Source organism: Anser anser (genome assembly GCF_964211835.1).
Source record: "Anser anser genome assembly, chromosome: 4".
NCBI classification, from domain to species: domain Eukaryota; kingdom Metazoa; phylum Chordata; class Aves; order Anseriformes; family Anatidae; genus Anser; species Anser anser.
The window spans coordinates 6,777,496-6,792,778 of record NC_139724.1 but is presented as its reverse complement, the minus strand read 5'-3'; the positions used below and the strand labels follow the sequence as shown (position 1 = coordinate 6,792,778).

General features: G+C 39.3%; 1 protein-coding gene across 2 annotated transcripts in view; it reads left to right on the top strand.

Moving 5' to 3' along the window:
- The window catches only part of NFKB1 (nuclear factor kappa B subunit 1), a 58,086-nt gene that overhangs the window by 7,729 nt on the left and 35,074 nt on the right, over positions 1–15,283 (top strand). The window contains exons 2-4 of one of the 2 annotated variants that reach the window (XM_083835507.1): positions 4,569–4,621; positions 5,735–5,819; positions 14,527–14,564. In XM_083835507.1, the coding sequence (XP_083691633.1) occupies positions 4,577–4,621; positions 5,735–5,819; positions 14,527–14,564 (168 nt within the window). In that variant the 5' untranslated portion in view covers positions 4,569–4,576. Of the gene's footprint in view, positions 1–4,568; positions 4,622–5,734; positions 5,820–14,523; positions 14,565–15,283 lie in introns of both variants that reach the window. The other variant, XM_083835506.1, reaches the window with a different exon arrangement.

Genomic DNA, 15,283 nt, shown 5'->3' with positions numbered 1-15,283 from the left:
AGGGTAATATTCAAATGATTTTATTTCCTGTTGGGAGGAATAAGAAGTCATCCCAAACTGTTAGTGTATAGACTGTTCAAGTTTTATCCCAGCTAGTGTTAGGAGATCAAAGAAAGAAAAAAGAATGAGATCTGAAGTCTCAGTTTTTTAACAGGCGTGCAGCTGCCGGGTGAGATGAGTGGAAATGTTTTCTGAAATAACTGGACTGTTAGTATCTGGATCAGACACTGGAGTTTTATTCCTCATTGACCAAGAATTTTGCATTGAGTTATGCTTGTCTGTGCAAAGGTAGTAGGGGAAATGTCCGGTTCTGTGTTTGTAGGTTGGGTATTGGCATCAAAGAGGAAAATGGTTTACCTTATTGGAAAATTCAGGCTGGAAAGTTGAAGAGAAACAACAGAGGGAAAGACCTGGCCTCCAAATAATCAGGGTGCTAACAAAAGTTGGTTGAGAAGCCTATCTTTCTTTATTTATTTATTTGGGGAAAAAAGGTAGTTAAACACAGTGGACGTTGGAGAACAGCAGAGAAGGGCCCTGAAATCAAATGATGGAGATAAATAGAAACGAGGAATCACATTCCTGGATGAGAGCGTTCCCACATGAATTATGGTATTTCCAATTTAAATGCCTGATCAATATGAGGCTTTAAAACAAATATTCAGAAAACAGTAAATGAACTCGTGTTCTGCCAACTGTGGCTACTTGTGCCTGGTGTTATGCAGTTATTAATGAGGAGCAGTGAGGCCAAGTAGCTGCCGCTATGTTCTCCTGGTCGGTTGGTTAGATCGGTGCAATCCCATCAGCTTCCATATATGTGTGTGTACATATATCTTCCTGGTTTTTGTTGTTTTATTATTATTAATTTCTCTTTTTCTAACCTTTTTCACAAGAAAAAGAGCCACTGTAGGGAGAAAGGAAAAGTGCACGCATATGCCTACACATACTTAAATTCTCTCCGCAAGCCCAGCTGTGTGGTTTTGAATAAATTTAGCTGGATATTAGGGTTTCCCATCGTGCTAGGGGCTACCTGAGGTTCCTTTACCCATCGTTGAATAGTCACACTAAAAATACAGTGAGTTGAAACATCTAGTTTCCTGGGCCCCATTATCTGAAAGACTTGAGAGGATCTCCAGGGTGGAGAATGTTGTGGTTGGTTGTGGTCTGCAGGTGGAGGGGTATTTTTCGTAATGTAGATTCGAGTTCGCAGTGTAGCTTCGGGGAACAGGAGATTATGTGGGGACCAGGCATATATGACAAGATGAACTTCCACAAAACAATTTTAATCTGGGTCATCTTCAAATGAGAGAGATGTGGTTTTGACCTGACTTTTCTGCTATATGTATATAGCTTGGATAAAAACCATCTCTGAGCCACAGTACAGCCCGTGTAGCTCTCTGTATAAAGAGAGTGAACACAGCTACTCATGGCAGATGCTAATCTTATCACTTCATGCAGGTGTGTAGAAATTCACACAGTAAGGGAAGAGGGCAATTGAAAGCTATACTATGTGTGTTGAGCTCTGTCTTTAATGCTTGGGTCTGATTCTCTTTCTTTTTTGTCATGTTATTGACCCTTCCTAGATTTTTATTTTATTTTTTTTCCAAGAAGAGGAAGGTTAGAGATTTGATAACTAAATAAATCTGAAGCAAAAAAAAATGCTAATTTGGAAGTAGTACTCCTGGAACTTTTTTGTCATTTGGCTTTCAAAGAGGACAAAGCATGTAATGAAACAGAGAGTGCTCTCAGTCATTTAGACGGGTCATTTTAAACTGCTGGGTTAATTTTTGTCTAGGCCCTGCAACGGCACTCGAGTGTCAGTTTACATACACAAAGCCATATATTTGCACATCTAAATCATCTCATGTTTATATTAAACTGGCTTAGCAGTCATGCCAGGGAGAATGTCTTTAACCTTTCCCCGAAGCATTGCAGCTGACTGCTGAACACAAACGAGCTTAAGTAAGAGACACCTGTGCTTTTGGTGCCAGAGAGATTGGGCTTAATATCTCGTTACAAACTCCTCACTACATATCTACAGCAGCTGGGCACTGTGCAGGTACCTAACTGCTGCTTCTCATCTCCAGTGACTGCAGTTTTGCTCTTGGGACGTTGTTGTTCACTGCATTAGCCAAAAAAGCAGAAAAGACGGTTTTGATCAGGTGAATTTTGAAGGACAGGTTCTGACAGACAAAGCTGTCATTTCTGCCTGAATTTTGGTATCAGGGGTCTTGAAATGAAAAATTTTCAGAAATACTGCCTCTGCGGTATTTTTCCACTTTGAAGTCACGTAGCACATCGTTGTAAATGTAACCAGGAAGCAGAGCAGGTGTGCAAACCTTCCTCCACAGGGTTCTGCTGGACCGGGAGCGAGGCAGTCCAAGAAACCAGAATAGGGCAAAGATGGTGGCATATGTTGTGAAATCTATCATGTTAGGCTTAAAGTTAAAGCTGGGAGATGCTTTGTTTGAAAGTTTTGCAAAGAAACATGCAATCAGCAATCTGGGAAGTGGGCAGATGCTGTTGATCTTGGCTCCTCAGAAGCTTTGTTTCCTGAACACGTGTAATTACTGTTATCTAGGTATTTTAGGTATTTTGAAACAATTTTGCTTATGTGACCCATGAAACAGCAATTAAATATAAGAGATCACAAAACAAGGCTTTTGGGGCCAGTTTTTATTCTCTTGTGCAGAAGAGATCCGGCATTTGCACTCTTGTTGGCTAATCAGTGTGCATCAGTGGGTATACCCTGACACTTCCTAAGAAATGTTGGCTGTTGAGGTCCTCAGGTTATTTACCATAACACCTACAGCTTTAATCGGGAAGTGTTTGCCAAAAACTGAATTACAGATTCAGTGATTTCAATAACTTGTCACTTGGTGATAAGCAATATATTTGTTTGTTTCTCTTATGGAACTGAGATGTCAATGAAACACATCTTAGTAAAGTTCATTCTATACTGCAGGTTTCATTACAAATGCCTTGGATGTTAATTTTTTTCTATAAAGATTGGTAATAATAGCAAATTATTCATGAAAATAATGCTGTGCATAATGTGCTTCTGAAGCAAGGTGGTTGACTGGTGTTTATATTGCTGAAGTCCTGATGTATTAGGTAATGAGGTACAGCATGGGTGAGTGTGGCTGCTCGTTATATCTGCTACCCATTTTTGGCTGAAATCTTATGACCAAATATTTAATATTTACTCAAATACTGCAACTGAGTATTATCTAGTAGATATTTCTGTCTAAACTTGAATTATACATGACCAAACGCTTGTATATTCTAGGTTCAAAAATACTTTTACCTTCACAGACCTCTTTGCTAGAAGTCATCTGTGTATTAAGTGCCTCCTATTTCACCATTTAAAATTTTCTTCCATTTTCTGCTTGTGTGGGATGGGTGGCTGTATGTTGTCTTTGGAGCTTTGTCTCTGTCAAAGTGAAGTACCTAAGTATTCCAGTTGTCTTCTTGATAGTTGCCTTTCTAATTCCTGTAGAAGGTACGTGGTGACTCAGTTTTTCTGTACTGGTTTACTGCTTGCTTGCTACTCTCTTCCGTAGGGCTGTAGGTTTTCACAGGTTGCTTTGCTTTGCTGGAAAACGTGGTTCATGTTCACTGTAGTGGAATATGAGAGCTAGCAACACATTTGTATCTTTTATTACTTATTACCCTTATTTAGGGTGTCTGCATGTACGCAGACATGAGTCTCCTGAAATCGTCTCTATGGTTATTTTCAGATATGCCCTTGGAGAGCCCTTTTCAGTAAGATCAACACAAATGAAATTGTAATTCTTTCAATAATATTTACACACAGGGAAATAACACTTATCTTTTATAATAGACCTAAACAATTCCTAAGAAAATTTCCAGGTTCTGCTACTGGCTTGCCATTATGTCCCCTGCGTAAGGCAGGCTACAATTTCCCACTGGTCCAGCAAGACCCGTGAGAGGGGGTTACGTACGTTGTACAGCCGTATATCACTGTCAGCACTAAAGATTTTTTTGGTGCCAACCACTTGTGGACCTCAGGAAATAAAGGCGTTAAAGTTAGTCGATGTTTGACTCTTTTTTTTTATTTAAAGAAAAAGGTATTGAATGTTCTTTCTTGGGGATCCTAATCTTGTATTTAGCAGTACTTTACAAGAAACAATTAATTAATTCATTAATGCCCTGATGCTGTCTTATTGTATGAAAATGCGGAGTGCTGTCTTTGCTGAACTATGATGATGATTCTGCCTGAACTCCAACAACAGAATAGCCAGGGTAAAGACAGAAACAAATTAATTCCTAATTTAAATGAAGTTGCAGTAAATGTTGACTTCAGGACTTTAATGTCAGGAGTTTTGAGTTGCTTGGGAGCAGGCAATGGAAGACCCTCTCTGTAGCATCTCCTGTCCCTAACCCTTGCAAATACTGGGGAATTTTAGGGGTGTTTTAGAAATCATTAACGTCGTAGGTAAATCAGGATGGGTCAGAGATGAACCTTTTAGCTCCAACAGTTTTCATCCTTCTCAATTGCTCTACTCCGAAAAAAAATGAGAGTTCTGATAATTCTTCTTGTGTTTCAGGACTTAAAATGGCAGGAGAAGATCCCTATATTATGGGAGTGTCAGATCCCCAAGTAAGTGTATTATATTTGTGTATTTTCAATATCCCTGTATTCTATTCTAGCTCTCTGTGTTGCCTTCCTGTTGTGCTGTCCTGTCATTTCCTAGACCCCAAAACATGCAAATTTAAATGCATTCAGCTATTGGCAGAAATCAAATTTGAGGGGAATCTAGCTTTTATTTTTTTCCCTAAGCTGGTCTTTACATGATCTGTGAAGTACCTCACCACCGGTGAAATGGCTAAAGTGAGAAGGAAAGCCAGGCCTGTTTGCAAGAAGCAGTTGAAAACCATACTCATTTTTATGCCCTATCTGCCTGGGACACTTGCTCTGAAATTCTTTCTGTTGTGGGCATTGGACATGATCTGAAAAAGAGGCCCCTTATGCCCTAAAAGGCCACTTTATGTCATTTTTGGTGAGATTTGCATTCATACAGATGACTAAAACGTCCCTTCACTTACACAGATCAAAAGGTCTGGCTCTTCAGCCACTCTTCCAGATCTCATTAGGTCATTTTATGATTTAATTGTGAGAATTTTATCTGAATGAAGAACAGATCATTTCTACTCACTTTAATTTCCAAAAATAGATGATTTTCTCTTTTGTGCTTGCTCCACTTTAGAAGATTCATACTTGACAACATTTCAATGGATTAAGACATGTCTATGTTCAAAACAAAAATTGCAATTTAACCAGGGCATACCGTTTTTTTGCATTAGAGCTTGTAAATGTATTTGAATAAGGAATGTAGTCTGGTGGGGTTTTATCACAGAAGTTGAAATGAAAACTCACATGGCTCTCAACAAGGCCTTGTGCAAGACATCTAAGGTCACATTTTCAGAATTTGGCCTCTAAGATCTTTTGAACAAACAGCTGTTACTGTCTGTAAGCAAAATGCGTGCTTAGAAATTGTGCTGAGCTCAGTGCAGTCATGTAAGATTCGTGAAATTTTGTCCCTACCATCAACTTTGCTGGCATTGCTGTTGCCAGCAGAAATAAACTAGATACAAAATGTTTACTTATTGGAGCCTGAATATTTGCAGAGAACTCTGAAGTTCTTTGCTGAAAGTTACTTTATGAAACTATTTATGTGTGTAGTAATGAAGAGTATACTCTTTTTCAATACAGATGTTTGCAATGGACCAGTTCATGGGAATGAATACAATATTTAATAATACAGGTTACATCACTTCAGACTTACCACTACGAACAGGTAGGAACTGTTGCTATCGGATTGTGCTATTTTCATGCTGTTTCTTCCAGTTTTGTTTTTCTTTTGTGTGAAATTCTTGTCAGCGATTGTTTTGTTTACACTATTGTATTTCTTAATACTATATACAAAGTTGTCAACTAGACTAATGTTGGACTGACTTCATATTTAACCTCATGAAAGTTTCAAGAGTGAGACAAAGTGATTTTCATTTGACTTGTACAGAAACTGAAAGTTTCAATCAGTTAAATGATTTGAGTGACCAAAGAGCTTTGAGTGACCTCTTCTTAATTTATTTTTTTAATTTGCATCATCAGTGACCTCTAATGTTTGTATTGCCAGTTTGCAGAGTACAATATGTACTTTTTTTTTTCTCTTGAACATTTGTTGTAATAATTCTTAAGGTGCTTGTTTTTCACTAATAAAAAGTAGAGTGTATTCAACTTCCTGTATCATTCGAATGTGTTTTTCCTTCTCAGTGACTTCGCTGTTTCCTGTACTGTGGCTGTCTGGTATTAAAAGTACCTGACAACTTCCTGAATAATAACACCAGTTTGAAAGTTCAGAGTCAAATTTTGCAACCGAACACTGAAAATAACCAAATAGTGTTCTGCAAAAGCCTGATATGCAGTTCTTCCAGTATGGTTCCAGAACAAGAATATCAAATGTGTGTGTTATATGTCAGCCAGTATTAGCTGCTTGATCAATTTAGGTCTGGTTTTGCATATTAAATTTCTTTATTAATTTTGCTTGAATTTAGAAAATCCTATGTTTCTCCTGCTTAATTTATTAAAATGGCTGATTGGAAAGGAGGTGGGAATTAAAAATCTATTTAACTATATGAGTTTTTTCTTGATTTACCATCTCCAGTATAGTTATTAATGTCTTTTAACATGGCAACTTTCTCTTGTAGATTTGATCTGTTTGAGTTGGTTGTGTAAGGATGTAGGTAGTATCTTCTATATCACAGATGGCTTTGTTTTGTTGAAAGAGCAAATCCCCTTTGTGTTTTTGCTTTTTTTTATATATTTGATACACTTGACAGCAGCAAAAGTGTAAAGGATAGAATGAAATAAACAGTATTAGCCTTTTACTTCATAGGTAAAATTCCACTTTAACGTAAAAATAAATGCTGATTGAAAAATAAAGGCATGTTTACTGTTTCAGTGCTTCCTGGTTTAAACCATACTTCAAGTTCTCTTGACTGAATATTAGCGAGGAAGGATCAAGAAACACATATGGTACAGATAATTTTGTTTCAAGATAAAATGTTCCGATGAGCAAAGCTCTTGACAAATATGGACAGGCATCCAGCAAATGAATGTTGCAATCATTTGTTTGCACTGTTTTTATTAAGGCAGTGTAATTATACAGTAAGATTCGTCTGTGTAAGATTAAAGGGCTTGTAAGTTATATACCAAGGGCTTCTTTTTTCACTGTTCTCCCAGAGTTTCTAAGGAACGAATAAGGTTATTGGAATTTTGATTTCCCCAGAATTATATCTTTTTTACACATTACTATTTAAGCTTACTTTGTACTCTTCATGCCAGGTTCATTCCATACAAATTATTCAGATATATAAAACTGATTTTCAGATATCTATGTCCTGTCTAAACTAGAAAACAGCTGTTTTTAAAATCACGTCAGGGAGTCAAGAATTCACTGAGATCTAGAATCACAGAAAACTCTTTCAAGTCTAAGTCTAGCTGTATCCTTTATTCGCAAAATTACTTAGAAACTGTCCTTTTTTCTTTCTTTCTTTCTTTTTTTTTTTTTTTACGGCACTGCTCTTGTCTACTGCTGAAATATAGGTGGCACATTCCCCGTGTACAAAATGGGATTTAATTAAGAAGTGTGGATTTCAAATTATTACAAACAAAAGCTCAATCATAAATTTCAGAAAAGGTTGTCAATTCAATGCTATCTAATGATTTTGTTTCTTGAGTGCTATCACTATAATACTTACTTCCTCCCCTGCTTGAAACTATGGTGTTTCGATAGCTAGCTTTTTAGTTATAATGTAATATAATAATTTATATATTACGTTCTGGTTGTTTCTAAGCAGGAACTAGTTATTTCTTTCTATACAAGAAGACCAGTTACAAATTCAAGTGGGATTTTCCAAAAGTACTTCCAGTCAAGATACAGAGAAGGTGAAATAAGTGTTCTAAAAAGGATTTTTGTTTAGTACAATTGGATGATTTAAACACAAAGATCCAAGGACATTAATTATTGCTCATGATTTGGTGTGGTGCCTACATCTTTCAATCTCTACGTTCATAAATGCGCATTGTCAGACGTATTACATTGGCAGGCAGTTTCAATGTATAACTGAATTGCCTTATCATGCCAGTGTAGGTGATTCAACAAATAGCTGGGGAATTTGGGGACTTTCTAATGATAGATGTTCTGCTGTTACATTAATATTTACAGTAATACTGGAAAACCTTTGAGGCGACGGGGCAAGGATTTTCTCTTTGCATTTGTCAGTGCTCAGATCTCTCTACCCACTTTTTTCTGTCTCACGTATATCAGTTTTAAGTAAAAATTACAGTCAGTGCTTGGTTATTTTGGCTCTAAACCTGTAGTAGGTAGTTACTTGGTTCAAGTTTTACATTTACATTTAAAACTAGAAGGAGAAGTGGTCTCTGTGTACCTTGGGTGAAAAAAGGTTATATTTATAACAACTACCGTAACAGCACAAGCTGTAGGACCAAGCTGTGCATTTAAAATACCCCCAGTAGCAGGCATGGTGTAGCATGAAGTCAGCAGGTTCTTTGGCTCCTTAGGAAGCATCCTGCCTTTGAGAGTCAGGTACTAACCCTTGATGATGTAGGGGATGGAAAGAGAATTATCTGCAGCAGGTATTAAGGCAGTGTAAAAGCAGATATGCAGCAGTCTGATGTCCACTGTGTAGTGGAGGGATAAAGTGGTGCCTGAAATTGGAGAGGACATTGGCAGAACTCTTAGCAAAGTATTTTATAATTTCAGGTGTTTCTTTCTTACTCCTGATTATACAAGACCATCTATAACCGTATTGCAGAGTACTCAGGCGGGGGGAGAGAGAGAGGGGTGTTTGGGGGAACCGGTCACTTATTTTGTTTATTAGGGGCTCTCATCTAACTAGCCATTGGCTCTCAGTTGTTGTTTGTTTGTTTTTTTCTTTTTTTCTTTTTTTTATTTTTTTCCAGTCAGACTAAGCCTGTGAAGTTGAAGCAGGACCATCAGCAGCTGAAAAGGCTGCTCAAATTACATTTTCTTGTATTATTTAACCTCCTCTGCCCAACATTCTGCAATGCTTGCTGTTGAGAACCAGGAAAGGTATAGAAGAATAAAGCATGCCCTTTAAAAAAAAAAAAAGAGAGAGAAGCTTTATTTCATATTTTCTCAAAGAGACAGTTATTCTTAGTGGGAGATTCAGGGAAGCCTGACCATCAGCAAAAATGAGATGGGTGTTCATTTCCTGGTCCCACGGCAGCAGCCCTAGTCCATAAGCATGGGCAGAATTGCCTACAGCTTTTGGTGTTTTTTTCTAAATCTTCTGGAGAGTGAAATGGGGGAGGAAACAGGTTAAGCAAAGCCCATGTGCTGCTTGCTTTAAACATCTTGCTTTAAATATCACACTTTAAATTTTGCAGAGCCTTCCTGTAAGGGTAGATCCCTGAGGGGGAGGACTTATGAATCACAGAATGGTTTGGGTTGGCAGGAACCTTAAAAACCATCTAGTTCCAACCCCCTGCCGTGGGCAGGGACACCTCCCATCAGACCAGGTTGCTCAAAGCCCCATCCAGCCTGGCCTTAAACGCTTCCAGGGATGGGGTGTCCTGGTTTTGGCTGGTATAGAGTTAATTTTCCTAATCTTCGTAGTAGCTGATATGTTGCTATGTTTTGGATTTAGGATGAGAATAATGCTGATAACGCATCAATGTTTTTAGCTGTTGCTGAGCAGTGCTTACACTGAGTCAAGGATTTTTGGCTTCTCATACTGCCCTGCCAACGAGGAGCACAAGAAGCTGGGAGGGGACAAAGCCAGGACAGCTGATCCGTGGTGACCAAAGGGATGTCCCGTTCCACGTAGCATCATGTTGAAAATAAAACTGGGGGAAATGGCTGGGGGGAGGCGGATGCTGCTCAGAGACTGGCTGGGCATCAGTTGGCAGCTGGTGAGCAATTGCGTTGTGCATCACTTGGGATTTTAATTTTTTTTTTTCTTCTTCCTTTCTTATTAAACTGTTCTTATCTCAACCCACGAGTTCTTGTACTTTTTCCTTGTACTCTCCCTGATGACGCTCGGGGGAGTGAGAGAATGGCTGTGTGGTGCTTAGCTGCCTGCTGGGTTAAGCCACACGGTGCATCCCCAACTTCTCTGGGCAGCCTGTTCCAGTGCCTCACACCCTTTGAGTAAAGATTTTTTTCCTAATATCTAATCTAAATATCCCCACTTCTAGTTTAAAACCATTCACCCTTGTCTTATCACTGTCACCTTGACAAAGAGTTCCTCCCCAGCTTTCCTGGAGATCCCCTTTAGGTACTGGCAGGCTGCCGTGAGGTCTCCCCAGGGCCTTCTCTTCTACAGGCTGAACAACCCCAGCTCCCTCAGCCTGCCTTCACAGGAGAGGTGCTCCAGCCCTCTGATCATCCTCGTGGCTCTCCTCTGCCATAGACCTGCTCTAACAGGTCTATGTCTACAACAGGCCTTAAGGAAGGATAAGAGACTAGATCTGGAGTCTGAGCTTTTAGCAGCAAGATACCACTTCCAGGATGGACACAAGAGAGTTGGTATTGGGTTTTATAACCAAGACCTAGAGGCTGAGAGTGGTTTCATCCATATCCACTGGGTAAAACAGCACGCAATTACAAGGGCAGGATGCAATACAGCTGCCTATATCCTCCCAACCTCACAAACTCTTGACTTGGCTGTGGTGGAAAGAGCACACCTCAGTGGGTGCTCCTTTGGGAATTGTGTGCGCAGGGTGAGGCCTGTCAAGAGGAAGAAAGAATGTAAGCGGTGGGAGTGTCAAGATGCAGGAGGGCCTCTGACTCAGACAGGAAGGAAAATGAAGAAATGTAGCAGTTGGAGAAGATGTGGGGAAGTGCGACTGTGAGTCAGGCTGGAGGGGAGGCAGCGGGATGTGAGCTGGCCTGTGGCAAGCGAGGCGAGAAGACAGAAAAGGAAGCATTGAAGAGTATCAGGATGTGGCATTCTGCACCAAACCCCCTCCAGGCTGGAGGACTGCATGACCGAGTTGCCGTTCATAGCCCTCCTGGTTGTGCAGCAGTGCCAGGCAAGTCGTGAGCAGTCTCATGTCAAAACTCGGCTCTTGGCAGCTGTGGGAGTCATCCCTGTGTGGAGGCCAACTCCGTGACTGTATGCTGCTTCAGCCTCTCTGGGGCAAACGTGGAGCTCAAGCTGTGTGTTTAGTAGTGTTCCTCCTTCTGTTTGTGTAACTCTTAAAGGGGGGTTCCTCACCAACAACTTGACCAGCCTAGAACAGAGGTGCAAAAGGTTGTCACAAACCTCATCATTATACGTGCCATTTACAAGGTGTACATCTTCAGCTTCCTGCCATCTGCGTAGACCAGACATGCCTACTAATAGAAATCAACTATTAAAAACTTCCCTGTGCAAAACACCTTGGTTTATTTCACATTCCCCCTCCTGGGGAAAAGATTTGAGAGAGGGGGAGGAAGAGACAGAGAAGGGACCACACAGCAAATGTTAGGCTGTCTGTCTAACGTACTTCTGGAAAGTATTCAGAGCTTAGGGAAGACAGCTGGATGAGACCTTTGCGAAGCAAAATCCATTTCATAGTCAAAATAATATGTCACTTAGGCTTGAAAGTTACCTTTAATATTTCTGCTTTATTTCTAGATAGCATTTCTGGTATAATCAAGTGCCTTGTATTAGTGTGCCTTCTCTGTCCACTTACTCAGATCTGCTTCAAATGCTGTACCAGAGAATTACTTAGTCGTAAGAAAAGAGAAAATGTTTATTCATAAAATCTAAAGGCTAAAATAAGACCTTGCAAAGCTTTGTCTTTAATACATGGGTATATGATCAGTTAATGTTTATTACCACTGATTAATGATAGCAGACTGCACCCTTTTTTGCACTTTCTTAGTATTGGTATGTAAAATACTTTATTTTTTAATATATCTGTATGCTTTTTAGAAGTTTTTTTCCCAAGGGGGCATTAGTACTACTGTCCTAAGTTTTCCATTTTCCAGAGTTTTCACAAATGCCATGCAAGGTGAAACCGTCTCAGTAGTACAAACAATTCCCCTTGAGCTTTCCACTAGGCCAATATAATGGAAATCCCTCTCTTAGGACTTTGAACTCCCTCATGCGGAGGAAAGTCTTGAACCTGGGTCTGCTGCATCCTGGGGGACTGCTGGAACCACGTAGTAGCTTTTGTATAAAAGAGCACTTTGTTTTTCTGGCTCATGCTTAAGAGGGAGCAGTAAGGTTTTGTGCCGATTCTAATCACAAGTATATGCCTTGAAAGTGAATTCCTAAGGGGAAGACAGCCGAAGAACAACTGCTTGGCAGGCCCTGACCTGGAGGCTTGGTTGAGAGTTGAGCTACGTGGTTGTATTTAAAGTGAATTGCTTCTGCCAGTGCCCAGAAGATACAAGGCCTCTGGATTGTTAAAGTATAAAATGTTAGGTGCCTAATGCATGGAGAGAGTTAGAGATCTGTGAACAGCGGTCTTACATTCAAGTGCCAGTATCATGCTTAAACTCAACTTTACTCATCTTGACTCCATGTTAGTCAGAAAAAAGAGCATAAAACCACACTAAAACTAATTAATTAATCTACATCTTTTAAACTTTCTAAAGCCCAAAATGTTTTTCCTGATTTCTAGTGTAAAGTAATGTGTGTATGGTCTTGAAGCAGTTGCTTTACATGACTTTAAAGATTTTAATTGTAGCACTGTTTACTTTTTCACAGGAAGAGTGTTGGATTTGGGAACTAAATTATCTTTTTATGTGAAATTGTTGTGACTGGCATTTGCAATGGACCTTTAGCATGAAGTTAATTCAGTTTTGCTGACTCTGACAGCAAAATAATAATTCTATCTGTTAGCATATTTATCAAAACTTTTCATTTTGAGAGTAATCAGTTACGAACTGTGTTGTCTGAGGACGTGAAGGTCTCTTTTATTAAAGTTGTATTGAGGAGCAGAGGACACACTGTGATACTGCAAATTGTAAATGAATTAATCCTCTGCCATTTTTAATTATCAGTGGACGCTGAAGTTGAAGCAAGCATGTCGTTCTGTGCTCAAGCCAAGTACTACCTGGTTGAGGTAGCTGGATAGCATGGTACTTGCAGGTGGTACAGATGTTCAGAGGCTGACCATACCTTTTCGTGGATGCTGGCAAGGCACAATATGCTTTTTTTTTGCTTTCAGGCCCTGCCGTATAGATGTAGCTTGTCTCTTCTGGAGGTTTCATGTGTCCCAGTGAGCTTGCTAGATTCCTCAGCATGAATAGCTTCAGCAGGGTATAAGTGATGATGCATAAACTCAACAGGAATATAGCTGGCAATATATTGTGCAGGCATTCACAGTGAAGCTGTCATTTGGGGTCTGCTTTGATAACAACTGATTTTTTAGCATTGAAACCCAAATCCTCTTCTTTGCTTGTCAAGAGACAGGAAGGAAATTATACCTCGCAGAACTGTTGTTTTCAGCCTCAGGAATAGCTTGCATTTGAAGAGGCGTTTCACACCCATCCACCTAGAGAGCTTTCCTCCTCTCTGTGTAAATAATCCAATTGATCAGAGTTGGAGCTTCCTTTGACGAGGTGATTAATTCTGAGCTCTGGTGGCACCGAGTTGTCATTGGATTTAGGGTCTGCTCGAAGGCTATTTAAACTGGTGCGTTTTGAATGAGGTTTGTGTTGTGAAGTTAGCTAAGATTCAGGGAATAGTGCAAGGTTTCAAGTTGTTGAAGCTAATAAGCCTTCTTTGAAAAAACAATCAGAATTTCTTGGAACATAACCCAGTGTGTCAGCAACATGCACAAAGATGGATTTCATTAAAGAGTCTGCATATAGTCAAATAGAGTGTGCTCAATGTTTTAGAGGCACAGCAGAGCAGTATATTTAGAAGTACATTTGAAATTATCGAAAGAATGTAAATGGTTTAGTCTCCTCAGTTCCATTTTTTAAAGCAGCTCTGACTGTTAGGACATGTTGAGACAGCTTGAATTCCTCCTATATTCCCATACCTCAGAGCTACCGATTGGCTCTCAACTTTCAAAAGCACCTAGTTGGTAGGAAGCCCCAGGGCCAAGGCTTGTGAATATAGTCTTTAGAGCCCAAGGGGTTTAAATACAAAAGTTAACCTTAGCTCAAGAAGGCCAGGCAGCTCATCCGTGGCAAGGAGAGGATCCAATTTTTACTCACTGCTCAGAGTCTTAACTGGGTGATCTGAATTACTCCTTTAGGTCCTCTGAGCTAAAAGTAGCTTTTGTTATTTAATCAATCCCTTCTTACTCCAGTGGTCTTGGTAAAGGTTACAAATGGTAGACTCCCAACTGATAAATTAGTTATTAGAATTTTACTTAAGTTCTGAAGATACGTGGGTGCTTTCAAAAAATTTCAAGATATTCAAGGATATCCATTTTATCCCTGTAACTTATGTTTCATTGTAATAGGAATATAATTTGCATTATGACATTTCTTCTTTCTTTTATGTTAGCAGACGGACCTTATCTTCAAATCATTGAGCAGCCAAAACAGGTAAGAACACTACATTTTGAAAATCTTTAGGATAGCTATGTCACTATGTTCAGCTTTGAATAAAGCTATGACTTAAGATGAGAGAGAAGGGTTGAAGAGGTTAAACTTAATAACAAATATGGCATTTAACCATGAGCAGTTTTTCCTCTCACTTTTGTAGTTAAATCGTTTCCTGTTTTGTTCTGTCTTCATCTCTGTGTCTCTTTGGAAGTGTCATAAGACAAAAAAAAAATGGAGGGTTTTAAAAAATGTCTTGCTAAATATAGACTTGTCATCTTAGAAATGAGTGTTATAGTACCCCAGGATTTTGAAACGTAAATTCGTAGACCAATCATGGGAGTTTTTTATAATTTGTTTCATGTTTCTTGAAAGATGTGAAAGAAAAAAATCCAAACATTTCATTCCGTTCCCAGAAGTTACAGGAAGTTTTGACTTGTGTTTTGTCATCATGAAGAAATCCTGTTGTCCTTTGAGATTCCTTTTATCACAGTTGGCTTTTCTGAATAACCCAAGACAAATGAAGATAAATACTTGAAAGTAACTTTTTTTGGTGACTCAGTAGCGAACGTTCACTTATGCTGCTCTGATAGTGTCAGTTTCATCCTAATGTACTGGTTATTATTCATGCAACTGAAGTACAAAGTAATTCTGGCTGGTGGCATCAGCAATTACAAGTATTCCTCCTTAAGCTGTTACAGTACAAAGTCCTTTTTTTTGCC